The sequence below is a fragment of the Diorhabda carinulata genome, chromosome X, assembly GCF_026250575.1.
Source record: "Diorhabda carinulata isolate Delta chromosome X, icDioCari1.1, whole genome shotgun sequence".
NCBI classification, from domain to species: domain Eukaryota; kingdom Metazoa; phylum Arthropoda; class Insecta; order Coleoptera; family Chrysomelidae; genus Diorhabda; species Diorhabda carinulata.
In genome coordinates this window covers 41,991,064-42,018,295 of record NC_079472.1, presented here as the reverse complement: position 1 = coordinate 42,018,295, position 27,232 = coordinate 41,991,064, and the positions used below count along the sequence as shown (strand labels likewise).

General features: G+C 32.3%; 4 protein-coding genes across 5 annotated transcripts in view; 3 read left to right on the top strand and 1 right to left on the bottom strand.

The window, feature by feature from the left end:
• Positions 1-5,182: 5,182 nt before the first annotated feature.
• LOC130900807 (tubulin alpha-1 chain) lies at positions 5,183-8,178 on the top strand. The gene is made up of 2 exons (XM_057811685.1): positions 5,183-5,412; positions 6,694-8,178. Exons 1-2 carry the CDS (start codon positions 5,410-5,412, stop codon positions 8,041-8,043), a joined length of 1,353 nt encoding a protein of 450 aa, XP_057667668.1. The 5' UTR covers positions 5,183-5,409; the 3' UTR covers positions 8,044-8,178.
• Positions 8,179-9,241: 1,063 nt separating this feature from the next.
• On the top strand, positions 9,242-11,040 carry LOC130900527 (uncharacterized). Its single transcript, XM_057811220.1, has 2 exons — positions 9,242-9,700; positions 10,748-11,040. Exons 1-2 carry the CDS (start codon positions 9,242-9,244, stop codon positions 11,012-11,014), a joined length of 726 nt encoding a protein of 241 aa, XP_057667203.1. The 3' UTR covers positions 11,015-11,040.
• A 7,777-nt stretch (positions 11,041-18,817) lies between these two features.
• On the bottom strand, positions 18,818-19,525 carry LOC130900999 (ATP synthase subunit e, mitochondrial). Its single transcript, XM_057812039.1, has 2 exons — positions 19,353-19,525; positions 18,818-19,214 (listed from the first exon to the last, which is right to left on the bottom strand). The coding sequence occupies exons 1-2, from the start codon at positions 19,395-19,397 to the stop codon at positions 19,023-19,025; spliced, it is 237 nt and encodes a 78-aa protein (XP_057668022.1). The 5' UTR covers positions 19,398-19,525; the 3' UTR covers positions 18,818-19,022.
• Positions 19,526-19,764: 239 nt separating this feature from the next.
• Positions 19,765-27,232, top strand: part of LOC130902550 (glycerol-3-phosphate acyltransferase 4) — an 88,326-nt gene continuing 80,858 nt past the window's right edge. The window contains exon 1 of one of the 2 annotated variants that reach the window (XM_057814771.1): positions 19,765-20,077. In XM_057814771.1, the coding sequence (XP_057670754.1) occupies positions 19,925-20,077 (153 nt within the window). In that variant the 5' untranslated portion in view covers positions 19,765-19,924. The remainder of the gene's footprint in view (positions 20,078-27,232) is intronic. The other variant, XM_057814770.1, reaches the window with a different exon arrangement.

Sequence of the window (27,232 nt, the reverse complement as noted above, 5' to 3'; positions counted from 1 at the left end):
AAATGAATTTCTTGGAAATGATATCAATTCTCAATTTTATTTCTTTATGTGGAAAATTTGCTCACTAACTTTTCATTTCACAAGTTAACTCTCTCTCTCGAATGAAAATTCATAATTTCAATAGACCTGGTGGTCTCGAATCCTCTTGTTCAATTCCAATTGACAACAAAGAAAAAATTGTCATAAAGACAAGAAATTTCGAAAATGGGAAGTAAAAAAAATCACCCTAGCAACGATCATACTCGTATTATTCATTAAATAGGAGGAGGTCCAGTTCAACAATTACAACGATCAAAATGATTTCGGGCGTTTTGTGCTAGAAGAACTGAAGAAGAAAACTTTGAACTTGAGAAAGACAATTTTTCAACATCACCCCTACTTGCACGCGAAGTTCGAACCCTCTAGTTAAACTTTTTCTGGCCAAAAAATAAGAAAATATAACAAAAATGACCATAAAATGGAGAGGGGTGGAGATAGAAAGTTTCGACTTTAGACAGGAAATCATCTCGCAACTAATTGAACCTACATGTGAAATTTCATTTTTCAGTCGCTTTTCGTTTGACCTGCAGAGGTGAGCAAAGGTCAAAAACCACTTTTTTTGCACTGCAACCCCTCGAAATATTCATTTGTTTTCAACCAAACTCTAATAACATCAATCCGCCGCCAAAAAAGCCATGTATGCTAATTTGAACCAAATCGGACCCATAGCAATTGCTCGAGAGACGAAAATAAGAATTGTAGCTTAAACAGATATTTTTATATATATATAAACTACAGACATTCGAGAAACCATCATAATCGTGTTCAGTAGGTCTCAAAACATGGGAAAAATGATGTGCCCCCCATTTTTCTTCTAGTCATGCCTACCGTAATAGTCTAATTTTTCCTTGAAAAATTCGACTAAAAATAGTCGCAAGTGCGTCTCATATGCAACTTTTGTAACAAATACATATTACGAAAAAATATTGAATTTTGCACTTCATCAAAGAAGTTTTTTGGTTGCATTGATAATGGGATAATGGGTGCTTGTCGTAGTAATAAAATTCACTCCTTGGAATAGTAATACATTCATGACGTTGAATCGGCTCTCCTAATTAGATACCATACTCAACACTAAAAGAAAAACTATTAGATAATTTACTGTGACTTATAATGTTTGGAAAATATACAAGATATATGCTGACTTTCGTCCAACTTTGTGCCAATACCATACGAAAAATTCGTATTAATAAATATTGATATATGAAAAAACAAATAGATAATACACAAGACGTAACTTCCGTAGGTGGAGTGGAAGACTACGTGGATGATTACCTATATATGACAAATAAATTAAATACTGCAAATGAAATACTCCGAAAGATGAGGATCCAAGAACTTTTAATTCAATTTTGTACAAGAGTCAATACCATCCGAAGTAAATATAACTCACTGCACTAGTGTACCAAGCAATTTCATCAAAAAGTAAATTTTCAATTATAGGCTCCTATTTGTCGTGTATTTATAATATACGTTTTATCCAAATGTTTTTGTTGTAATCGAAATGTTTAATTAATTATTCGAGAAATCATAAGAAAAATGAGAACCTGAGGCCCGCGTCTTCATTTGAATCGTTGTGAATAATATCCATCTTAGTTAGTTATAGAATACACTGTTCTCTCGATATTTTTGATAGATGATATAAGAAACACAGCGGAAACTACCAATTTTAATATAATTTATAACAGAACAGTGATGAGCAAAATCTATTATATAATGCTGTGAAATATCTTATTTTACATTAAAAATGTTCGCTTATCATTTTCAATATATTGTAACGTTTCTCGGATAAGACTTCGTCGATAAAATTGTCACTCTCGATCATTTGAGTCTCAAAATTCCTCCCTTAATCGGAGTGTAGTTCCAAAGATACACCGAATCGACTAAACATGTTCTCCACAAAGACTACGCTCACTGTTATTGTCTCCTGATTGAGAGGTGCGTACATTTCCAATTATTCACTGAAGAGACCCCTTCAAGATATAACCATCATCTCTCCTCATTCGTAGAAAAAATCCTGCCATATAAATCTCTACCACTTCGAAAGGTAGCCCACATTTTACTGCCTCATGGTTGGCCGTGATCAAGTTCTGGGTACCTTACTGAATGAGCACTCGATATATCTAGGACACCAATCTGCTACATCATCGTTGTATCCAACAAAATAGAATATTTTCTTCAATTTTTCAATATTTTTACTCACTCTAAAGTGCACTTCAATAGTACTACCATGATTCTCCTGGAGCGCAACTCTTCCTCCTGATATAAGCACAATCTATGCTCTCTCATATACTCTCCAATATTCCATTATGCACAGCCAAAGAATCGCATTGTTCTCAGTAACATACCAAAGCAACATTTTACGGAAAAATATTTTGCCTTTTGAGACATTGTCCACTTCCTTTAAATCCAGAACTGATCCGATGTCTTTATCATTAAGTTGTTCATCCTCGATCACTTTCTGACTCCATACGAGCTAGTCTACAATTTTGTTGTACATCACGATATCTTTGTGTTATGGCCGGTAAAAAATAAATACAATCAGTCTTGCAAGATCTTCTTGAAAGAACATCGGCATTCCCGTGTAATTTTATACTTCTCCTTTCTACTTTCTACTCGTTGAAACCACCTTGTAGTGGAGCAAGTCACTAACTTCAACATTCGCTTCCCTGATCATGCTTTCTAAAATATCTTCTGCTACTGATGGGAATTTCAGTTTACTGAAGCATATAATGTTTTTTCAGCGTTTGGTCTCCTGGCTTAATTTGGTTTAACAAGTACTGAACTAAGCATCCATAGTCTCTTTCTCATTCTCATTCACTCTCACTTCGAACACCAAGTATTTCCAATTTCAAGTTCTAAATCTTGATCGGTTGTTTTTTTTTAATTCACTCATAGGCCCTATCAAACGCACGATTTGTACATACAGTTTGCATTTTTTCGACGAATACTCTTTCTCTCTTATCTGGCCATAACACAGCAAGCAATCCATGTCTGTAGTATATTATGGTTGTATGTAATTGAAGTAATCGGAAATAGACTCGGAACCCTACTAAAGACATAGTGACTGTGTGTCCCTTGACACATGAAGTAAAACTTTCCAAATAACAAGGTTTGAGATTAAAATTATAGTTTTAAAGAATTTGTTAAAGTTTAATAAGGGGCCGGATAAAATTACCATTCATATACCCCTATTTTTCCTATGTATATTACAGGAATTTTCTTATTTATTCTATAGACCGATTGCACAAGCAATATTTTCATGGAACCAAATAGTTGACATAATTTAATAACACTGTAAAATAATTAAATAATACCATATGATTATAAGTATTCAAGAAGACAAAAAACACTCCCATGATGTATATATGAAGTACACCAACCGAGAAATTGGTAAACCTACTTAAAGTTAATCTTTACGTTTATTAAAAAGGTAGGAGGAGGCTGCTCCTTGTTTGTATTTTAAATATAATTGCTTAACTAACAAGATGACCTCACTTTTACATGACAAGTTTATCCATATAAGGCGGTGATATCAGTTGTAACCTTATATATATATTTTATAACAACTTTGGTGTACCTCACAGAACGAAGCAATCTAAAAGGAAATTGTCAAGCCGAACTTATTTACAATAAACATTATAATGTGACTTTATTGTGCTCCTCCACCAGAACAATTTAGTTTATTCATAACCGTATTTATACATTTTACAGAACGGAACATTTAAGGAAAATTATTACGTTATCATAGCACCTTCACATACATTGCTACGATAAACACATATTTTCAAGTTGTTGATCTGTATTAACGGATCTCAAACTATTATCAGATATAGATAGTTTTGGATTCCACAAATCGTAAAAATTTATAAAACACGTTGTCACTATATAATGTGCCTAAACTTTAGTCCTTTTCCCACTCTACATTTACATTATATTTTGATCGGATTGATTTAATTGAATTACTTTTATCTAGAGATTATTATTTATACAAATCGATACCTATAATGAAAAAAAATTTTTTTAAGCCTCAAACTGTGGATGAAAAGAACAATATAAGAACTAACAATACCTACTTGCAGTATGAGTTGAATAATAGAAGATACCCATAATGGTAATTCTATTGGTAGGTATTCAAATATCTAGTAGATTGCATTCTTTAATTAGGAATAAATGGTATATCTAGTTATCTAGTTAAGTGAACTAGAAACGTGTGTTCATTTGGAACATAAAATACTTAGATATGCTTTAAAATTAAAATCAATTAATAAAGGTTATACACAATTTTACCGGTATTATGAGTGATAATAACGGTATATAATATTGAAGAGAAAGCTTTTCTACGGTGATAGTTGCAGCCTGTTCTATTATAAAATTCTATAAATAAACACACAGGGGCTTCTTTAGTCACGCAAGAATAAACATCGTGGTCAAAAACCTTGTGGAATTTATCAAAGCAATGATTTTGTCTGAAAACCAAACATTATTGTCAATGTTTTCTCAAGTTTTGTTTTTTAAGACATTGAAAATTGGTTGATTTATTTTAAATTATTTGATATTCCTATATCCTATCACAGCTGCGATGATTCATTGCGGACTCTAGAGGAAATTGAAATTCAATAAATTATGAGTATGGCTACGGCGACAATTGACGGATAGTTAGTAAAATATTTATACATCTGTAAGATCTTCTATTAGCCTGTAGTAGCATTATAATGACATAAAATTGATTGATAATTTTAAAGGAAACTTCAGAACTCGGTTTTTCCAGTTTTACACAAATATACTAATTTGGAAAGAAATTTAGTATAACATAACCAGGAAATATTTAGGGGATGTTATCTTAAAAAGCTTTTTTCAGTTTTTATCAGTTTCTTAGTTAATAAATTTAGCAGCAATGAGCCAATTTATTTCAAGTGCGGTTCTTTTAGCGAAAATATATATAAAAAAACCAAATTACAAATTACTGTGTAATCAAGTTATTTTCTACTTCCATGTATACTCTTTTTTCGATATATTGTAAGTAATAAGATGTTCTACTATAAAAATTTAGACAATTTCTAAATTTATCTTCTAGTTCTGTTGTACCGCGTCATCTTAGACACAATCTTTAATATTCACGTTTGGAATCAAAGAAGGATAGAAAATAACGACCCTTTTATCCGTTACGTTCACATGACAACTCCTGACCAATCAAAGCAACGAGAATTAGGCGTTGGCACTGCGTTGGCTAGTGACGTCAGTTGTCGTATAAATAGCAACTGTAACTGAAATTTTCTCAAGTTCGTTTGGAAAGCTGCATTACTAGCTCATCTGAACGTCTGTTGAATTTTATTTCATTTGTGGTGAAAAACATATAACTTCCTCAAAATGGTAAGTCTTTACATAAATTATTTGAATTTATTATATAATTTTTCATTTTGAAATAAATTTTTCATTCGAAGTAACCTTTTTAATCAATAAAAGGTTACAACCAAGCATGACGTGGCTACGCCATTTTGTATGCCGGCATTTCGCTTAACGATTTTGTTTTACAAATTCCTTCATGAACGTCAATTGCAGACTTTGCTTCCGGTTCTAGGGCTTCAATTCATCAAATTTTTTTATATAAAATTTTCATTGAAAAAATATGTACCAATGCTGAGCACGCCTTACGGCGTTTTTCTATCGAGGAGCTTGACAAAACTTAACAAAAGACGCTAAATTTTCTTTCTAGTTTTGCATGTGTCTGAATGACGTCTAGAGTTATTCATATTCTATCATCTCTAAAATAAGTTCGATAATTAGCTCAAATAGATTACACCTATTGTGCAAAATTTACATAAAATTGTGTGGTGAAAAGATAACTATATCTGTTTGTCAACTTTTTATCTTTTATTAAGAATAATTTTTTGCTACTGTTATTTTGTACGTGTACTCTTCTATAATATAAGGGATATAGAACATCTTCAAAAGGTGAGATTTGTGTGTGGGTGAAAATTTTTGTCTACTAAATAGTTATGATAGAATTTATGAGTTGGGAGTAATGAGACATTGAAATAATTGATATAATTTTATCGCTTATCGCCTCCGATATAAATGCAGGGTAGTTTCAAAAGGTGGGTGGGTGAGGGTTATTACAAAAACGTTATATCTATCAAATTTTTACAATAGCTTTTTGCATAGAAAAATCTGAAAAAACGTTTTTAAAAATAATTTCCCCAAATTATCAAAAACTTTTTAACACCCCAAGTACTATTCAAAACTACCTAAATTAATTATATATTTAAAAATATTAACTGCGTTATCAAAACTGTTTAGCAGATACTTGAAGGAAGAGGGTTTTTGAGAATAGGTATTAATTTTTTTGATGATCAAGGTACTGTTGCTCTTTTACAATATGTGTAAACAATGGCAAACTTTTAACTTGCAAATGATGCTGTAAATGGGAATAGAACTTGATGTAATTCCAAATTAGCTTTTTACTGATTTCGTTTGAAATGGTTGGTATGGCCGCATATGATCCACTTCTTCAATAATCTGTTTTGTTGAATTTTCTGTATAAACTTTTTCCAATAGAATTTTCAAACCATGTTTTTTGTATTGCCTTTTGATAACATCCTCAAACTTTATATATCTACATCATTCTAGACTTATATGATTTTTTTATTTCAGCGTGAATGTATCTCAGTCCATGTTGGCCAAGCTGGAGTCCAAATTGGAAATGCCTGTTGGGAATTGTACTGCCTGGAACATGGTATTCAACCTGATGGTCAGATGCCATCAGACAAAACTGTTGGAGGAGGCGATGACAGTTTCAACACTTTCTTCAGTGAAACTGGTGCCGGCAAACATGTTCCAAGAGCTGTTTTCGTAGATTTGGAACCAACAGTAGTGGATGAAGTACGTACTGGCACATACCGCCAATTGTTCCATCCAGAACAACTCATCACTGGTAAAGAAGATGCTGCCAACAATTATGCTAGAGGTCACTATACAATTGGTAAAGAAATAGTTGATTTGGTTTTGGACAGAATACGTAAATTGGCCGATCAATGTACTGGACTCCAAGGATTCTTGATCTTCCACTCGTTTGGTGGGGGTACTGGTTCTGGATTCACATCTTTGTTGATGGAACGTTTATCTGTGGACTATGGCAAAAAATCAAAACTAGAATTTGCAATTTACCCAGCACCACAAGTATCAACTGCAGTAGTGGAACCCTACAACTCCATCTTGACCACCCACACCACTCTTGAACATTCTGACTGTGCCTTTATGGTTGACAATGAAGCAATCTACGACATCTGCAGACGTAACTTGGACATCGAGCGCCCCACTTACACCAACTTGAACAGATTGATTGGTCAAATTGTCTCTTCAATCACTGCTTCTTTGAGATTTGATGGTGCCCTTAACGTCGATTTGACAGAATTCCAAACTAACTTGGTTCCTTACCCTCGTATCCATTTCCCTCTGGTAACATATGCCCCAGTCATCTCTGCGGAAAAAGCCTACCATGAACAACTTTCTGTAGCTGAAATTACCAACGCCTGTTTTGAACCAGCTAATCAAATGGTTAAATGTGATCCAAGACATGGTAAATATATGGCTTGTTGTATGTTATACAGAGGTGATGTAGTACCAAAGGATGTTAATGCTGCTATTGCTACTATCAAGACGAAACGTACCATCCAATTCGTCGATTGGTGTCCTACTGGTTTCAAAGTAGGTATCAACTACCAACCACCTACTGTCGTGCCAGGAGGTGATTTGGCTAAAGTACAACGTGCTGTGTGCATGTTGTCCAATACCACTGCTATTGCTGAAGCTTGGGCAAGATTGGACCACAAATTCGATCTTATGTATGCCAAGAGAGCTTTTGTCCACTGGTACGTTGGTGAGGGTATGGAAGAAGGTGAATTTTCAGAAGCTCGTGAAGATTTGGCTGCACTTGAAAAAGATTATGAAGAAGTTGGTATGGACTCCGGAGAAGGAGAGGGAGAAGGCGCTGAAGAATATTAAAAAGCTACACTCTGAACTTGACTTTGATTTACAACAAAAAAGCTAAATTTCCTTTTTTATATTTCCATTTTCTATGTTTTTTTGAAACGATAATTCAAGTCTGATTTATTTAATTACAGATTTTTTTACAAGCAATATGTGTTTTATTATTTGGTTTTAAATATAATTTATTTTATTTTTCTAAGAGTCTCAATCTAATAAAATAGAAGAAAACTGAAATTGGTAAAAACGTTTTGAAGCAATACACTGCAGTAAAGTATTTCTAATAAATTATTTTGAAGTAGATAACTATTTTGCTTAAAATCATGTTATAATTCTAAAAATAAAATTTTAATCTCTTAACTTTACAAAAAATACTGCGATTTGAAATGTAAAAATAATCTTGAAAGTACTTTCTGAAGAAGTTTCAGTTTATTCAAAAAAACAATTTACAGACATAAGTCTAGTTTTAAATTATTTTGAAATTATTATTTGGATTCAAATCCATATCACTTGTTGATTTCAAAAACAATATATTTAAATTATTGTAACAAGTAAAATGTTATCGAAGAAATGATTTGGTTTATAACAAACAATTTGGTTCATAAACTTATTTACTATAATACTTGATGCTTGTGAGTTAAATTTTGTTACTCTAAAACTGAGTAGTGGGACTTTGTTATTCACAATTTTTTTTGATTGCATCTAACCTCCCTCTACTTCTTGAATACCAACAACGAATTTTCTTAAAGCCCATTCTCTTCTTAGAGTTTTTATTTTCCGGTACTACTTATTTAGCCTCAGCTACAGTGTTTCTCGTTTTTCAGAGCCCACTCCCGTTTCGGGGTTTTTCTCGGAGGCTTTGATAATTTTTGATAAATCTGGACGGTAAATGCTTCTTATTCTATTTTATTCACCAATTAATGATTCCTGCACTTTAATACTTTTAAAGTCGACATTAATTAATTAATGATGAATTAACTGATGTGAATACTGCAGAACTGATATCCATCAGCGCATTATTGTGACTTAAGCCGCGTTTACACCGGAGTTAATAACACAAGTTTTTAACATTTTTGTTATTAACTGATGTTAATAACAAAAGTCATTAACATATGTTAATAACATTTTCTTTTGGCTGCTAGTTTTTTTATCAACAAAAGTTAAAAACTCCGCCATTATCAACGCTCATGCACAGCCAGCAGTTCTAGGTGAGACAATGGTGCGAGAGGATGACGTGTTTCTCGCTGCAGTTGCGTGCGTTGTTTTGGCTACCGCTACTCAAAGGAGACGTAGGAGATACTGGGTGAAACCGTCCCTCAGAGCAAGGACTGTGTACAGTGGGAGTGATATGTTGAATGATCTGCAAGAAGACGATCGTGACCCTATTTCAGGCGAGCTAAGGTGCGACGGAAGCATCAAGAATTTCCTCCGCATGACCAGCTGTGATGTTGAGTGGTTGATCGGACAATTGGGGCACAGAATTGGGAAAAAGGACACCAACTACAGAAAAGCCATTCCAGTGAAAGAAATACTTGCGGTCACTTTGCGGTTTTTAGCTACAGGGGACTCGTTTTCAAGTTTAGGATATTTATTTAAAATATCAAAATCTACAATTTCATTGATGGTTCCACAAATACTAGATGGTTTGATTGATTGCTTCAAAGAAAATGTAAAGGTAAGTAATTACATACCAGAATATGAAAATGAAAGTACTGTCACTTTGCATAATGCATCAAACTGTCGTTTTGCATAATAGTTTGAAACATGCAAAAACATAATTTTCAAAACCGTCATTATGAATAATGTTATGAATAACGCGGAAACTTTTTTACCGACCTAGTTAGTTTACTCACCTATAGGTGTCACAATGCGCACTTACTAATAACTTGCTAATTTGCTGATAATGAGTACTACATGGTACTACTTATTTGCATTAAACAACCCAAAATTATTGTTATTTCATATTTAGGTTAACATAAAAAAAGTGTACAACATTCATAATTACATGTAAAAAATGTATTTAAATAGAAAGAAACGTTACAATCAATTAGTTACAGTTGGGTAAAGTTAAGCATGTTACAGAAATCGCTTGTAGTGGAAATGTTCGTTGCATGGAGCTGAGTACTTTCAGGGTCCGCGTCATGCGGGCTCACGGATGAATTCATACTTGGCGTGGGGCTGTTTGTTGCTTCTAGCAAACTTCCAGGGCTAGAAGTTGCATCCGACGGTTGGAACTCAGACATACCAATTTCAAACAAAATTTGATTAATTCGATGTTTCGCAACCATTTGCAAACGACGGTCTTTTATTTGACGAAGCTGGCAAGCTACGTTCTCCCCGAATACCTGTAAAAAAGGGACTATTTTATAACTATAACGTCAATATTCCTACCTCACAGTGATCTCTTTCTCCGATCTTCTTCTCAAGCCGATTCATAACACCATATGTCACCTCAGCCATCATTTGGTTTGTTTTCCGTCTTTTTGGTTGGGTTGCTTTCGGAGCTTGGGGTGGTGCCATAGCATGCTTAGCTGCTAGGGCTTGTGCGGCGCCGACTTGTGGAGGCGGGGCTGGGGTGATTTCTGTTTCCTCATCTTCTGTTTCCCGATTGTCCTCTTCTTCATCTTCACATTGAAAAAATAAATTATTTTAATATAATATATTAACAAATAAATTTTTTTAATATTAAAAATAATCCATTAATTTAAGATGTCTTTTTCAGGTACCATCCACGCCTGAGGAATGGCTACACCATGCAAAAGAATATCTCCGACTCTGGAACTTTCCTCACTGCGTTGGCGCCATGGACGGCAAGCATGTAATGCTCCAAGCTCCAATACATACAGGAAGTGATTACTTTAACTACAAAGGATTCTTCAGTATAGTCCTGCTAGCTTTGGTCGATGCTAATTATTGCTTCTCCTACGTGTCTGTTGGCAAACAGTGCGTTGAACGAGTTCTTGGAAAGCAATACAATCAATCTACCTAACGCGACCCCTTTACCGGGAAGAAGCCTACCCGTCCCATACGTTATCGTCGCGGATGACGCATTTCCATTAAAACCAACCATTATGAAAACATATCCTGGGCTGCATGAGAAAGGTAGTGAAAAACGGGTATTTAACTATCGACACTGTCGGTGTAGAAGAGTGGTGGAAAATGCGTTCGGAATTATATCAGTCGTGTTCAGGGTACTAAGAAAACCTTTGTTGCTCGAACCTGATCGTGCACAAAAGGTTGTGTTGGCTTGTATCCATCTACACAACTTCCTGAGACGAAGCAAGTCGTCAAACGGAACATACACCCCTTCAGGCACGTTTGATCAAGAGGACCCTTCAACAGGACAACTAATTCCTGGACAGTGGCGAATTGTTGGTTTGCCATCAGAAAATCTACTTAGATTAAAGAAAATACCGAAAAAACCATCTGACATCGCAAAACTAGTAAGGAATGAATTTTGTGCGTATCTTAACAGCCCTGAGCCTGAGGGTTCAGTGCCTTGGCAAAAGACGTACTAAAAGGCCATGGGGCATATGTCACTCACTACCATAAGTGAAAATCAACACGTTAACGTTAATTATAATACATTTTTATGAAACAATTCTTATAGTTTTTACATCTATTTAACAATATTACAATGCATATAGTCAAAATGTACAGAAAAGTGTGTCTTGTTGTATAGCTTTGAATTATATATATTTCTTATAAGATAATTATTTGTGTTATTTTACTAACCTCGTTTCTCTCCAAGCCCACTTCGCTCATTGGTCTGGGCACGGTTTTGTTCCTCAAAAACAATAGATGTTCGTAACCAAACCACTTTACTTTTGCGTTGGTTCCAGACCCACTTTTTTGTTTCTTGCTCTCTCGTTGAAATTGTCCTATCACTTTTGTCATCTTGTTCTTAACTTCAACTTTCTGTCCAAGCATAGTTTTTTAAGTTTCTGTCTTTGAAGTCAGCATTGCTTGGGTCCCACAACACTGGGCGCTCTCGATACAGATCTATCAAATTAATCACTTGCTCCTGATTCCATTCACTTTCCATCATTAAAATAAAAAAAAATACTTCACGTCAACAAAACAGCAAAACACACAAACTAACCTCTCTGTCTCCACGTGTTTCGTCTGCTGCAGTAATTTGTTGAGGGGCCACTGGCGCGCTCTGTGTAGCAGGATGCCGGGCGAGGGGGTTGCGGGGAAGAGAGGAACCTGTTGTTAACAAAAGTTAACGCGCTAAAAGAGGCCATTAACTTTTGTTATTAACATTTGTTTAAAACATAACACATTTCCTTTGATCTTTACCGACTCTGGATGGATAACATAAATCTTGTTAATAACATGGAATTTTCTGTTGAAAACACGAGTTATTAACTTTTGTTAAGAGAAATTTTTTGGCGATTCAGCTAAGTTAATAACTTTTTGTTAAAAACTCGTGTTATTAACTCCGGTGTAAACGCGGCTTTAGGCCCTAACTTTTGTGTATAGTAATAGTCATAGCATATATAGCGTATATCATAGCATATGATATACATAAGGGAAATTCTTCGCGGTAAACATAAGTTCTATTATTAATATCAAATTTAGTTTAAACCGGACCGAACTCGTAAACATGTAAAGTATATTTTTCGGATCAACCTCTACTTTGTGCACTATACCGATAGAACCATTAATCTTTAATCATTTATTTTATTTTTTATATATCATATCATATGGAACTATAAAAATATTTATGCAGTTGTGTATCTAAAAAACTAAAAAAAACTAGATGTAATAGGCCTTCTATGACGTCACGAGACCCTACATTATGCTGCGTCACTGTGACATCACGCTATCTCTCTCCCATTCATTGATTTCACTATATCTATAGTCGTACCGGCCTATTAAATCTACTGGACTGAAATTGAAAAATATTTCAGTTTTTACGTGTTTTATATACTAAACACTAATTGTATTCCAAATTTGCAGCTTGTCTATGTCTACTAGAAATGCTTGAGTTTTGATTTGGTCAATTAGTGAGTGAAAAAATTAAGAACTTTCACTTGTTACTCGTATATTCTTAAACTACTGATTCAAATTGAATGAAATTTGAAATATTCTCTATTTTTACAATGATTGATTGATTACTAGAAATAGAGGCTTCTAGTTTAATCTACAACGAAGTTAAATGAGCTCGAAAATTACATTATTGTTTGGATTCCAATTGATATAGAAAATGTTACCGAGGAGGTAATAAAAGCTGTGGAGTTCTGGTTTGCAGAGCAAGAAGAAACATTTTTTTTTGTGAAAGGTCTAGAGATGTTGCAGGTTCGCTGTAATAAATGTATCGAATTAAGAGGAGAATATGTTGAGTAATAAAATATTTTCACATTGAAATTTTGTTTGGTTCTATAGTAGGCTAAGAATTTTTCAATATATCCTCGTAAAATCAATATTTAAGTTGAAACTAGTAAATTACATTTGAAAAAGTTTTAGCTGTTTTTGATTTCCTTAAGTAGGCCCCGGATCGATTGTAACCCCATGTCCTACTATTGATTGATCCGACTATGCTGTTGAGGCCCACCATTTGGGAAAAGATACACACAGGATGAAACTAGCAAGATACTTCCTTACAGGATCCAATGAATACCTACCTACTTAACAGGTAATTCCAAGTCAATCTTCCCATAAGGGAGGAAAATAATCAAAAAGAGACATATATTGCATAGCTGGATCTAAATAAGACACATTGACTGGAGAATACAAGCTCAACGGGGTTAAAATACATACTCAAATACTTTGGTAGGCCTACAGCGACGCTGCGAACATTCTTCAGTTTTGGAGAGCCTCCATGAGCGAGGTCGACCGAGGGGTTAACAACAAGGCCCCCTTCTTAGTAATAGTTGTCAAAGTAGCAATTTTTTATGTAATTTAAATGCAATATAAGAACTATTTTATAAAATAATAATATCATATAGTATCATACTATCATATTCAGAAATGCTCAAAAACTCAATATTCTAGAAGTAGATAGATAATTTACTGCCATAAAATGTTCTTATTATTGTTTTTTGGTCAAATTGGCATTGACATTTCTCACAAAATCCTGGCAAACTTTCATCAGGTATGTAAAATTGTGTTTTAAAGAAGCCTTTGCTTAAGAGACCGTTACAAATCGATTATGGGACCACTTCACTCTAACAACTAAGTTAATGGAACCTTTAGTTAAAATGCCAGTTGGACTAAAAAACCAGCCGTAAAGCAAACAGATGTCGATCACCTTTATTAAAAATTTTATATTGCTTTGATAATAAGCAGTGCCATATTCTACTAATTCTAATTCTAAACATTATTAGGACATAATTCATTTAGCCATAGTGCTGCTTCTATCAAAAGTTGACTCATTTTTTATGTTCTGACTATTTTTGAAGGCATTTCTTATCATTAGCGGTACCTGAAGGTGTTGAGGGATTACTTGTCTGCTATTAATTGTTGGTTCAAGTACAGGTTCAGAATATTAGGATTTAGTTGCATTGTTGTTGTTATTAATATTTGGCAAAGTAGAATCGAGTTTTAAAAATATGCACAATTTTCACATGGTTTTTCAGTTCTTCATATCTTTTTTTATTCAGTAAATCTAGCGATTTCTTATTTTTTCTGACATCCTGTAAACTGGAAAGATATTAATACAAATGTAAACAATTTTCAAAATTATTAATGAGAAATGGAAATGTTTCAACCACTCAAACTCGAAAGTATTTTCTCAACGTTAGGTACTTATTTCAAAATTTATAAATGGTAATATTATTGATTATGAATTGTTCTGTTTGAATTCACAATTCACTGAATAAAATTTAGATGAACTGACAACACAAGTCTCTAAAGCTACAAAAAACTAATATTTCAAAAATAGATATAATTAATCTTACAAAAATGACACTAGAACATACAAAACCGAAAAATATCAAAATGTTTCCAGTCCAACACAGAATTAAAATCCGTTATCCACTACGCTGTTCAATATAGTATTAGAAAAGATAGTATGTAAAATCGGTTTGAACATAATAGGGACACTAAAAAAATGGAGAACACAACTACTGGAATACGAAGACCTAGAAATTCTTTCAACATCGGAAAACGAGCTTAAGGAAATTTACAGAGTCTTAATAGGAACGGCAGAGACAGTGAAGAAAATGTAATGATCTTAGAAAAAGATCAAAGTTATGTATAACTTGGAGTGGTTATTAAGGACGACGGTGGAGGGAGGGAATCTAGAACAAGAATGAAGGAAGTAAACAATTGAAGCCATGAATGCGATAATGAGTTCTAAAAAAGTTTTCAATAAGGCGAAGCTATATCCGCATAAAGCAATAATAATACCAACATTGAGCTACGGAAGCGAAACGTGGATTCAAAAAAAGCAGGTGAAGAAAAAGGAAAAATGTTCAGGTGAATACTAAGGGGGGGAAAAGAAGGGAGAAGAGAAACTGAGAAGAGCAAATAAAGAAATACGGAATTTATTTGTTGACGCAAAACTAAGCAAAATAATAAGATCCAAAAGATTAGAGTGGCTGGGTCACATTCAGAGAATTCCAGATTTTAGAGCGACAAAAAAATAATGGACATAGAACAAGGTGGGACAAGAAAAAAAGGAAGACTAAGGAAAAGATGGTACGCAGAGGTGATGGAAGATCTAAGGGTACGTTTTGTACGGTACGATTGTTACGATTATCGTTGAGCATTATTTTTTTGTATTTCTTATGGAGCTGTTTTGCTCCGAACGACTATCGCTATTTAGAACGGAAAGATCATGCACTGATGCAGTGTTTGTTATAAGAAAGATTGTATTGAAGTCGTTCGAATACAACAAAATACCAGCCTACATGTGTTTCATAGATCTGCAAAAAGCGTTTGACCGGATTCAGTTAGAGGATGTTGTGTATTTACTCTACGACAGACAAGTACCCCATACCTTGATCAAACTCATAGAGAATCTATACAGCGCGAACAAAATTCAGGCCAAGATCGACGAAGAGTTCACCGAACCAATCCCCGTGGAAAGAAAATTACGACAGGGCGACTCATTGAGTCCACTCATTTTCAACATGATTATGGATGAAATAATAAAGCAAGTACGCAGATTGAACGGATACAAAATAGGTGACCGCAATATTACAATCCTGTGCGATGCTGATGATGCTGTGCTCCCAAAGGCTGCTATATCGCTTTAATTGCACAGTAAAATCTCTAAATATGATGGTTTGTGCCTCCAAAACAAAAAGCCCGACAACATCAAAAATATCTCTTAGATGCAAGCTGGTCGTAGATGACAAAATAATCCATCAAGAAATGAAATGTAAATATCTGGGTATAGAACTATCCGGATATGGTGATATTGAGACAGAGGTAAGGCAGCAAACAATAAAAGCAGCAAGAACAGTCAGATGTCTGAACGACACTATGGAAAAACAAATACATAAGTATTGAGGCCAAGCCAAGAGCCTACAAAACTGTAACCAGACTCATAATGACGTACACAGCAGAAACTCGGCCTGATAAAGCAGAAACAAGAAGGCTCCTGGAAACAAGCGAAATGAATGTCCTTCGAAAAATTACTGGAAAAACGCTCCTACACAGGGAACGTAGCAACGACATAAGGCAAAAATGCAGAGTGGAAAATATTAACGAATGGGTATTGAGCAGAAAGCGCGAATGGGACGAAGTAGAATGAGCGAGGATGAATAGTACAGATAACACGAGACAACTCACCACTCGGAAGAAGTATGGGAAGGCCATGAAAAAGATGGAGTGATAATCTTACCATCAATTGAGGCAATAGGCATGCTGCGTAGAATGAACAGGCAATCTGCCTAAATTGGAGTAGGATGAAGAAGACTATCGCTAGAATCGTTTACGTTGACTCAATATAATACGAGTAGTTAGTCATCAACGATATTTCGTTGGTAGAAGATCACGCGCATAAGGGCTCCTTCATTTTCTGATGCGGATGATGAAATTCTTCTTGAAGAAGTGGCAAACCATCCCTCATTATGGTAGTTATTAAACGCGTTCTAAAAGAATCAAAGAGTCAAGTGTGGGCTGAGATTGCTAAAAAAGTTAGAAAACTATCCCTGATTTTTATCGATAATTCGTAAAATGCAAGACAACGGAATCTCAAAATATGAATAATAGTAGTACTTACCTTAATGTAACAGATTTTCATCGGGTGTTATAGGGTACAGATTTCTGATATATGATTCTTTGTATACATCGTCTTTGCTAATCCTAGCACGAAATACAATTGTTCAACAGAAAGACTGAAAAATTGGGCAAATTTTATGCTATCTTCACGCAGATAGGTAGTGATAAATGTTTTATATAGTCCCTCTTCATTTTTGGGCTCAAACACAGTGTTTTTTGGCACTTATCATCCCACACGTACGAAGAAGTATTTCGTCATATTGCATCGCCTCAATCAAGATATTTTAAGTATCGATCTTTTACGTCCACTTTAATTTTTTGATTTTAACTTTCAACACAATATTTAATGTGACCGCGTATTAAAAAATGCGCCCAGTGAAAAATTAACGAATCACATACGCTCCGAGAAAAATTGTTAACAAAAATGATCGTTCAACTTTTAATCGTACCACGATTATCGTTAAATGATAATTGTGACAATCGCACCGAGCAAAACGTACCTTAAGAGGAAAAGAATGACTTCCAAGCTTGCGTGTAGCACATATATAAGTTAATTATCGATCACGCATCAATTGGAATCGCGATCGATGCAGCACTTAATAAAGTTCACTTAAGGAAGTCAAATTTCAAGTCGGATCTATTTGAGTTTACTCAATTCATGTTAAGTATTTGATAAAATAACAGAATCAAATCCACAACACCACAAAGAATACAATATGGTGTCCACGAGACATTAAAAGTCACAGGAGAAGACCTAAGATAAGACCATGATATAAAGATAGCAGGAACAACTTGTAAGTTGAAATTTCTGGATTCGTTGGTGATATTCATACTGAATACACTGTTTACACTACCACTACACCAACACTCAGAATTACACTGTCTGACGTGCTTTTCGATAACCAAGTTAATGTCTTACCTTCAGTCTCTGAAGACGATAACTTTGTTATCAAAACGCGCGTCAGGTAGTGTAATTGTGAGTGTTGGTGTAAACAGTGTGTTCGGTAAGATCAAATTGCGGCGGACTAACCAACAATAGGCTCAAATGAAGAACAAATACATTATCATGTAAGAAAGGCCTCTATGTGAGAAATCATAAGAATAGGCTGCATATGATTCGATCAAATAAATGCTTATTCTCATTTGGAATATATATAATTTCAGAAAAATTCGGTTCAAAGATTGAAAATAAAAAAAAAATAATGTAATAACTAGCAATTCCTTGCTGATTTTCTATCATTATAAATTATGTTTTAACAATGTTGTTTGTTACTATTTTTTTTTTACTTTTGAGACTTTTCTTTGCCATTGTGCATCTAACGACTTTGTCCTTATGTAAGTGAAATGTACAAACTATTTTAATATTATCCCTTAGTAATAATAATTCAATAAATTATCACTGAATACTAAATTGTTCATTGCATTTTTTTTATCAGGGTCATCAACAGAATCAAGTAAAAAAGTGAAAATCAAGTCAATGAATTCATTAGAAGTTTGTTAAATATTGATTGTAAAATTTCTTCCAAGCAGGCAGTACCTTATTATTAATATTTCCCTGTTAGCAAATTAGCTTCCAATATTGTTTTTATGGGGAATCCATAATGAAATTCTTCAGTTCAAAACATGATGATTTTTATTAATATGAATAATTTAAGAGCTACTTTATAAAACAGAATTATGGATTTCATCATCAGACCAAAGCCATCTTATTGATCTAGGCAAATTGGTTTTCATAATATATTTTTAAATGAATATAAAGGAAATTTAAATAAAACTTCTATTTATTTTGATAGAACAAAATAATGAACCTATGTAAATATTTATTTAGCCAATGCCTCTAGTTCTTTAATTTCTTTTTCAGCTGCAATTTTCTTTTCTGCAGCTAGTTTGGCATCACGTTCTGCTTTAATTTTAGATTCTACTTCCCTGATGGCAGCTTCTTTCTTCGACAGCCTATTTTGGTGGAAGGCTCCATATGCAATGCCAAAGGCAAGAAAACTCCATCTTCCAAACTGGAAAAATAACAATAGTATGTGTTAGTTTTCCATTTGTAACTTGATAATTCGCAAAAAGTTAGGTTAAGGTTAATTATGTAATAAACTGTATGAATTTTATTATTTATAACAGTTAAACTGTATAAACTATATTACCTTAATCAACGGCGACACACGAACTGGGGCAGGTAAAGCAGACATTTTAATTGTTACTTTTCAAAATTTAGAAAAAAAAATATTCGACTATATAGTCAAATACTCAAATTTTGACAAATCGCTTTAAGTGAATTTAGACTGGAGGGTAGACAACCACCGAGGCTTTTTCTAAATGTCAGTTATACATAACGAGCCTTTCACCTTGTTGGTTATACATCAACGCGTCATTAGAAAAAAAAAATATTTCACACTAAAAATTGAATATCAGAGGAATACGTGAAATAAACAGGGTATGAAAGAAAAAAAAAGGATTTACTTATTCAACAAATATATTGTACTTCATTTACTATTATTAGTTTCATCTGTTCGCTAGAAACATTTGACACATGCATAAAGATTACATGTCAATGTTATGTCAAAAATCAGTTTAAATGAAACGCATGCTCACGTAAGAGAATATAATCATGTTCAATTAAATTTCTGATAAGATGCGGTTAGGTTAGTGATCGAGTTGAGAAGCACTCGTTGACATTATATAGTTCCCGGAAAATTAAAATCCATTTATAAGAACAATGGCTCTAATGTTAACTATAGTGTCAATAACAGGATCTATCCTTTTGACACCCTTTTTGATGCTGTTAGTGTGTATTATATTTCTTGCATCTATCGGTAAAAGCTTAGGGGTGAGAAGATTGTATGTAAAAACATTGTTGATGATTTTTGAGGTGAGTAACATACAAATACTTATCTGCGCACCATGTTAGGTAGTTCAAAATAGCAGTTCCATTATGCAAAACTAAATGAATTAGATTAGTTGATGACAATTTCTTATACCGGCTCTAAAAATTTATTCCCTTCAACCTAAAACGCGATTTATGAATATGTACTGAATGGAATAAACTTCTAGGTATTTCATCAATACTGTTACTTGTGATACTTAGAGTTAGGAACACTTCCTTGGTAAAGTTGTGTTTAAAAATTAGTCTCATTTATAATATTAATTCTAAAATTCTAAATCCAAGTTTCGTTGGAAATTTTTTTGTCTAGTTGTGTCCAGACTTTATTTAAAGTACCTGATAATTTTAGTTTACCTTGAATAGTTTCATTATATTTTTATGTTTACAAATTCTTTTTCAACAACAACAAACTGGTTTGAATAATTATGTGGTAGGTTCTGTATGTCTTTTAAACAATATTAGCCATTGAAGGTATTCTAAAAATAAACTCTTATTTTTAACATCAACTTCTGGGGGGTTTTCACTTCTTGTATTTTTTTAATACACAAAAACTGTTGACATATGCACTACTATTTATAAATTTGAAATTTTCTGTATTTTTTCATTGTGAGTGAATAAAATAATATTTTATTGAAAACCTTCTTTTTCTGTTTATTACTACATGCAATAAGTACCTATATTGATATATATATATATATATATATATATATATATATATATATATATATATATATATATATATATATATATATATATATATATATATATATATATATATATATATATATATATATATATATATATATATATATATATATATATATATATATATATATATATATATATATATATATATATATATATATATATATATATATATATATATATATATATATATATATATATATATATATATATATATATATAGAGGGGTTTCAGTTTCATCCATTGGACTTCTCATAATATATATATATATATATATATATATATATATATATATATATTATGAGAAATTGTAAATGATAAGGCAAGTCCAATGGATGAAACTGAAACCCCTCTATAATCTCGAAGTGAGATTTACTGGACCTCATAGGATTATATTGGCTTGAAGTTGACTTTGTAAACTACGATTTTATTTTTCAAGGAGAATTTGAATTTACATCCTAGCAGCCAGTAGTGTTTGCTAAATTCAATTCCTAACTGTTTCCTTTTAGTAAGGATATGTGTTTTCCAGGTGAGTCCTTTGTCTAACTGGATACCCAGGTTCTTTAAGGTGTCTGTTTATAGCAGGGTTTGTCCGTTTAGCATTACTGTAGGTATAACTCCTCTACATTTTGTGAAGATGGTTTGGAGTGATTTTGCTTCATTAATTTTGATTCTCCAGAGTTTCTCATTTATTTTAAACCATAAAATATTTTTCTTGTAAATATGATTCTAATATGAGGAATACTGTGTGTAAACTTTGGTGCAGTTATTTTCCAGATTTTCTAGGTTAGGGATAATGGTGATTTGGGATTCTTTCCACTGGGTAGGGGGGGGGGGGTATCCAAGACGTGACATTGTATTAAAAATACCTTTCCTAGAAAGTTATTATTTGACTAGTTTTCTTGTGATGAGGTTTTAACCTGGGTCTTAATTAGGTTGAAAGTAGTTTTTGATATTGTATTTAGTTCTTTTAAAGAGAAGAGTTTAGGTATTGGCGGTATCTAATATGTTCTATTTTTATGTCATCTGTTTGACTTAAGTGTAATGGAAATGGTCGGAAGACTTTCTCTAAACATTTTGCAAATTCATCTGTCCAGGCCCCACGATTTTTCTGCTTTTATGATTGGGGAAATTGGCTCTTTAAGATATTTTCTGGTAGCTTTTCATAATGAATAGTCGAGCTTAGTATTAGTGCTGGACAGGATTTATAAGGATTATTTGAATTATTTGTTTTTCAGGCCACTAATAAGTTTTTTTAGTTTGCAGGGGGCAGTATTTTATTGTGTTTAATCACGTGGATATCTAGTTTGTAGCCATGTTGTACTCAATTTTTTTTTCAGCAATTTTTTGTTTAATTTTAATTGGACAGTTTTGTTGTTGTCATTGTGCCGGTGTGGATTTTCTGGAGTGATCCTGTATTTGATTGTTTAGATAATTGACTGCTAGTGCTACATCTGCTCTTGTTTTTGGCAGAATTCTGTGGTTTATATTTTCTTTGATTAGTTGTTTAAATATTCCCAGACTGTTTTATTATTGAATAGTTTATCCAGTTTGTTTCTTAAAAATAGAGGAAATAGATATTCTTTTGTTTGTTCCTTTATTTCATTCTCACAAGTTCATACATAGGTATTTGAAAAAGTATGTATTGAATAATATTTATTAGCTTATTGTTTAATTGTTCCAACATTGAATGTCATCAACAAAGTTGATCATTGGAGTTTGTCCTGTCATTGATATGGTAGATATTATGATAATGAAACAAAGTAATTTTTTATAATCACAATTTATGGTCTAGATAATACAATAAAATAATTCCAATCAATGAATCAATATTTTGTCTAAGCTGAAGTGATATATCAAGAGTTCTTAATTAATTTACCTAAACTAATAAATATGATCATGATTATTCTTCATTTAAGCATTTTGAGGATATGAAATTGAATATTCAATATTTAAATGTTAATAAATTACTGAAATACAATTTAAACAAAGCAACAATCTATTAGTGGTAGAATATATTTACTTATTCATATACCAGTGTGAGTGTCACACATAGAAGAATTAAGTTAAATGCAAGTTAAATGTGCAAAATTAATAGATAATTTAAGTAGAATGCTCGCATAATTAAATGCCAGTTAAATACTCTGTTGTTCAATGATAACAAAAAATTTTTGTAAGAAACATTTCTCCTATTCTTGGACGTCATGAAAAAAATGACTCCGAGTTTCAGAAGATTATAGACTCGTGTGGCCTCGTTAATGCCTGTATAATTAAATTATCGATGAATACTAATTAAATGCTGTAGAAACAATTAATTTTTCCCAGATGTCCCGATAAAAATGACTTTTTTCTAATAGAACAGCCAATTTTTCAAAAACTTGGACAGCGGGAATTTCTGTAATATAGCACTTTAGCATTTAATTTTCTCCTTATAGTTTTTTCTGTCTGCTCATAACTTTAGTGATATAGAATTATTGTCAGAGGAAGTTTCCAAAGATTGAAATTGACTAATATCATGATAACAGTAATCCCACTTATTCTTTATTATGAAAAAATACCATTCTGTTTGTAAAAAGTATGTAAACACAAGAGATAAAGTATCATATCAATTCAAGATTTTCAACCTGCATCTGAAAGTTTAACACTTGATTTATTTAGACATATCTTTGTTTTTTAAATTTATTCACATAAAGTAGTGATTATTTTTATATAATCAATTGGTGATATACAGAAAAACGCTGATGTATAACCAAAATATACTTGGAAAGTACACAAATACAGAATATCAAAACACTGCATAATAAACATAAATGAATATAGTTTCATCAAAATATTTATGTTTAATATATAAAATGTGTAATGTCTTTTATAAGTATATGTAAAGATAACTTTTGGAATTATACACTAATATTTTAAAGTTTTTATTTATTAAGAGTTTTAATACAACTTATTTTAACAATCAACGCGGGGTATAAACCTGACCCCCACAGAATTTAACGAAATTTGGTATGAAGGCTGTCCTCGTAGAGATTAAGAAAAATGTAAATTTTTTTTCAAATTTCCCAAATGGTTTAAAAATTGTGTCTATGTAAAGTTTCCCAAAATGCACCAAAAAAAAATAACAGACATATTTTAAAATCACCATAGCTTTTCTCCCAATTGCGCTAGAGAGATGAGAATGGTGTCATTGTAATCAGTTCTAAATACTTTTTCTTTTGATGTAAAACACTACATACATTGTAATAAAAAAAGGTTTTTGAAAAATCAAATAATTCCTATAAAAAGGTTATACTTCTGATAAGTGGTTCTAAAAATTTCAAAGTGGGGGGCTGATGGGTTCATAGTTAAACAATAATTCTAAAAAAGGGTGTTGTATTAGTTTTTGTATAAGTTTAATTTTGGATCATTTCACATCAAATCAACCAAAACATAATCCCACCAAGCACTTTAGATGTTTATGAAACTTTGTACATTTATTCTATATTCAGATGTGAATATCACCACCAAACTTTGAATTTTTATCTAACATTATTTTTAATCTATGGCAAAGTTTTTTTTTGTCAAGTTCCGAGTAAAACATGTATTAGAATAGAAAAAAATTATCATTCACTTATTTGACACCCAATCTTTTTGAAATTTTCAAGGTAGGTCCTTATAAGTATAAGAAATTGAAAAATGAAATATAACAGAACCCTAAGTTGAACATAAAATATTATAAAAAAATAAATTTTAGATTTTTTAAAATCTTAAGATAATCTTAATAAAATATTTCAAAAAGAGAATGAGATAATCAAGAATTTTTTCTCCCTAAATTATCCAAACGAAATGGGCTCAATTTAATAAAATAAAATTTTTGAGTATTGTCTTCCTTTTATTTATTAAGGCTTTTGCAAGTTACAATATATTAATTACGAGCAATGTGAAATTTCTCCTGGTTTCAATAAATGGGTGCAGTTTGTTAAAGAAGAATAAATTACATTTTAATGTTTGGAAATCATAGTTCACTATTCACTGAATTTCAAAGCTTTTAAAGCTAATGAACCATTAGCTTTTCAATTAATTTTATGCACTCTGTTGAGAATTGATATGTCCTTCTTATCGAGGTGTGCGGAGGCTCAACCACTATAAGGATATGCGGAATTGGCCCATCACATATATAATCTGGTTTTGGCCAGTAAAATGAGTGGGATAGTCCTGCCGGATGAAGATGTTATTATTCCAAAGAATCAGATATTGTCTTAATCACAAGCAATGTAGCAGTAGTGGTTAAAATCTTCTTCTTTCACATTTAAAGTCCATCCTCTCCTTAAATTGTACGTTAAGCTAGGATGTTCATCAGTATTGATTCGACTTGCTTCTAATGTCTAAGTCTAAGTGTGTCTAAAGTTGTGAAAACCTCTGGTACCTGGAAGAGTATACAGGTTTTCAATGCGTGTTTCAAGCTGTCGACGAATGTTTCTGCTGATTCTTTAGAAATAAAGTAGAAATTTATTTTTGATATGTTTGATTTACAAAAGTTGTAAAAGGTAGTTGCAGTAAGTATTTGGTCTTGAAGAGGCATTTGGATTCAAAAACTTAAATCAACAGTTAGACACACACAATAACACAATATAATGTGAATCCAAAGAAAGGTAAACACCACTTATTACCACCACTGCTCATAACACTGTTAACTCTAAAGACACTAGTTACAGACTGGCTCATAACTGTCAGAGATACACTAACCGTCTAGAAAACAGCCTGTCAAGATATGAAAACCCCATGTTGCAACTTGCCCAGAATAGGAGGCAGATTATCTGCATGTTTATTTCTGTGGTCTAATCTATTATAACATGAATGTTGACTTTCAACTTAGGTTCATTAGTATGTCAACCTAAGACTTCTAAGTGAATATTTAAATTAAAAAACAAAATGTAAAAGCCCTTTACTTCTTCTTGTAAATAAAGTGCTTCTTGAATTTTTGACATTATTAATGTTTTTTAGAACAGTTTCTTGTTCACAAAATATTTTTCCAAATATTAAAGTCGCATTGCTCGTAATTAATATATTGTAACTTGCAATGGCCTTAATAAATAGAAAGAAGAAAATACAAAAAAAAAATTATTTTATTAAATTAGAGCCCATTTCATGCAAATAATTTAGGTGGAAAAAATTCTTGATTATCTCATTCCCTTTTTGAGATATTTAATTTCATGCTGAGCCATGTTTGCGTTATTAAGATTTTAAAAATTTCAAAAATATAATTTTTTCAAAAATAATAATTTATGTTTAACTTGTGTCCTATATAGGGTTATATATTTTTTCATTTCCTAATACTTATAATAACCTACCTTAAAAATTTCACCAAGATTGGGTGTCAAATAAGTGAATGAGAACTTTTTTCTATCTAATACATATGTCGTAACTCAAAAAGTATGTGAGATAAAAATTCAAAATTTGGTGGTGATATTTATATCTATATATTTATAGAACAAATGTACCAAGTTTCATAAAAATCTAAAGTGTTGAATTGTCATGGAATGACCCTACTATGTATCCTAACTTTAATTAAATTATTTACAATAGTGATTATTATCATAATTAATTATGTACTTAGTAGTGTCGCCTTTTAAGACAACAATTTAGTAGATGTAAATCTCTTATTTGCATGACTTTTTATTTGACCCTTTCAAAAATTTTTCTCTCTATTCCCTCCTTCATACTTCTAGAGGGATTGAGTAGGTGCTCCTAATAACTATCAATCTAAATAACTGGATATGACTAATATATGATTTGTTAAACTTTTTCTATCTCCTATAATATCTTGGTATGTTAGAAAGAAAATGTAAGAATCCCAAAATCTTTGTAATTTTTATAAAAAAGTCGTTACATCTATCTGTGTTATGTAGCTAAACTTTGTACTCATGTTTGCAATAGTAGTTGTTTTTTTATCTCTTTATTTGATTAGGTTAAGTTACTTTCAGCAAAAGATGAAATACATTCTTCCTCTTGTTCTAGCTATTTTTGCTTAATTATAATATGGCGAAATTTGTTCTTTGTCCTCATAATCAGGTTAATTATTTGTTTTTGCAGCAATAAATTTCGCCATTTCTTCATAAAAATGTTCTCGGCGTTTTGAGTCGTCTACTTATTTATTCTTTATTTTTTTTAAATATATTTAGCAATCCGATTTTTCTATAGTCATTACCTCATCGTAGTGGCAGTTTTCCTTCATTCATAATTACATCAACATTTCCTCTCCACTTTGTTTTTTTTACTTACTGTTTTTTTACTTAAGGGTTACTGCTTTCCCCATACTTTTTGTATAGCTTAACTTCTTCATAACATTTATTATTTCTTATTCTGTAGACTAATGATTCACAAACTAGTGGTTCTCGTCGATATTAGCCGTAATATCTTTCTTCATAGTCGAAATAATCTCCTTCATGGTGGAAATCT

Bases quoted from the DNA above. Each gene is read 5' to 3' on its own strand.
- LOC130900527 (XM_057811220.1), top strand. From the start codon at position 9,242: ATGGTGCGAGAGGATGACGTGTTTCTCGCTGCAGTTGCGTGCGTTGTT. The intron at 9,701-10,747 runs GTAAGTAATTAC...TGTCTTTTTCAG, and splicing joins GCTTCAAAGAAAATGTAAAG to GTACCATCCACGCCTGAGGA.
- LOC130900999 (XM_057812039.1), bottom strand. From the start codon at position 19,397: ATGTCTGCTTTACCTGCCCCAGTTCGTGTGTCGCCGTTGATTAAG. The intron at 19,215-19,352 runs GTAATATAGTTT...TTATTTTTCCAG, and splicing joins GTGTGTCGCCGTTGATTAAG to TTTGGAAGATGGAGTTTTCT.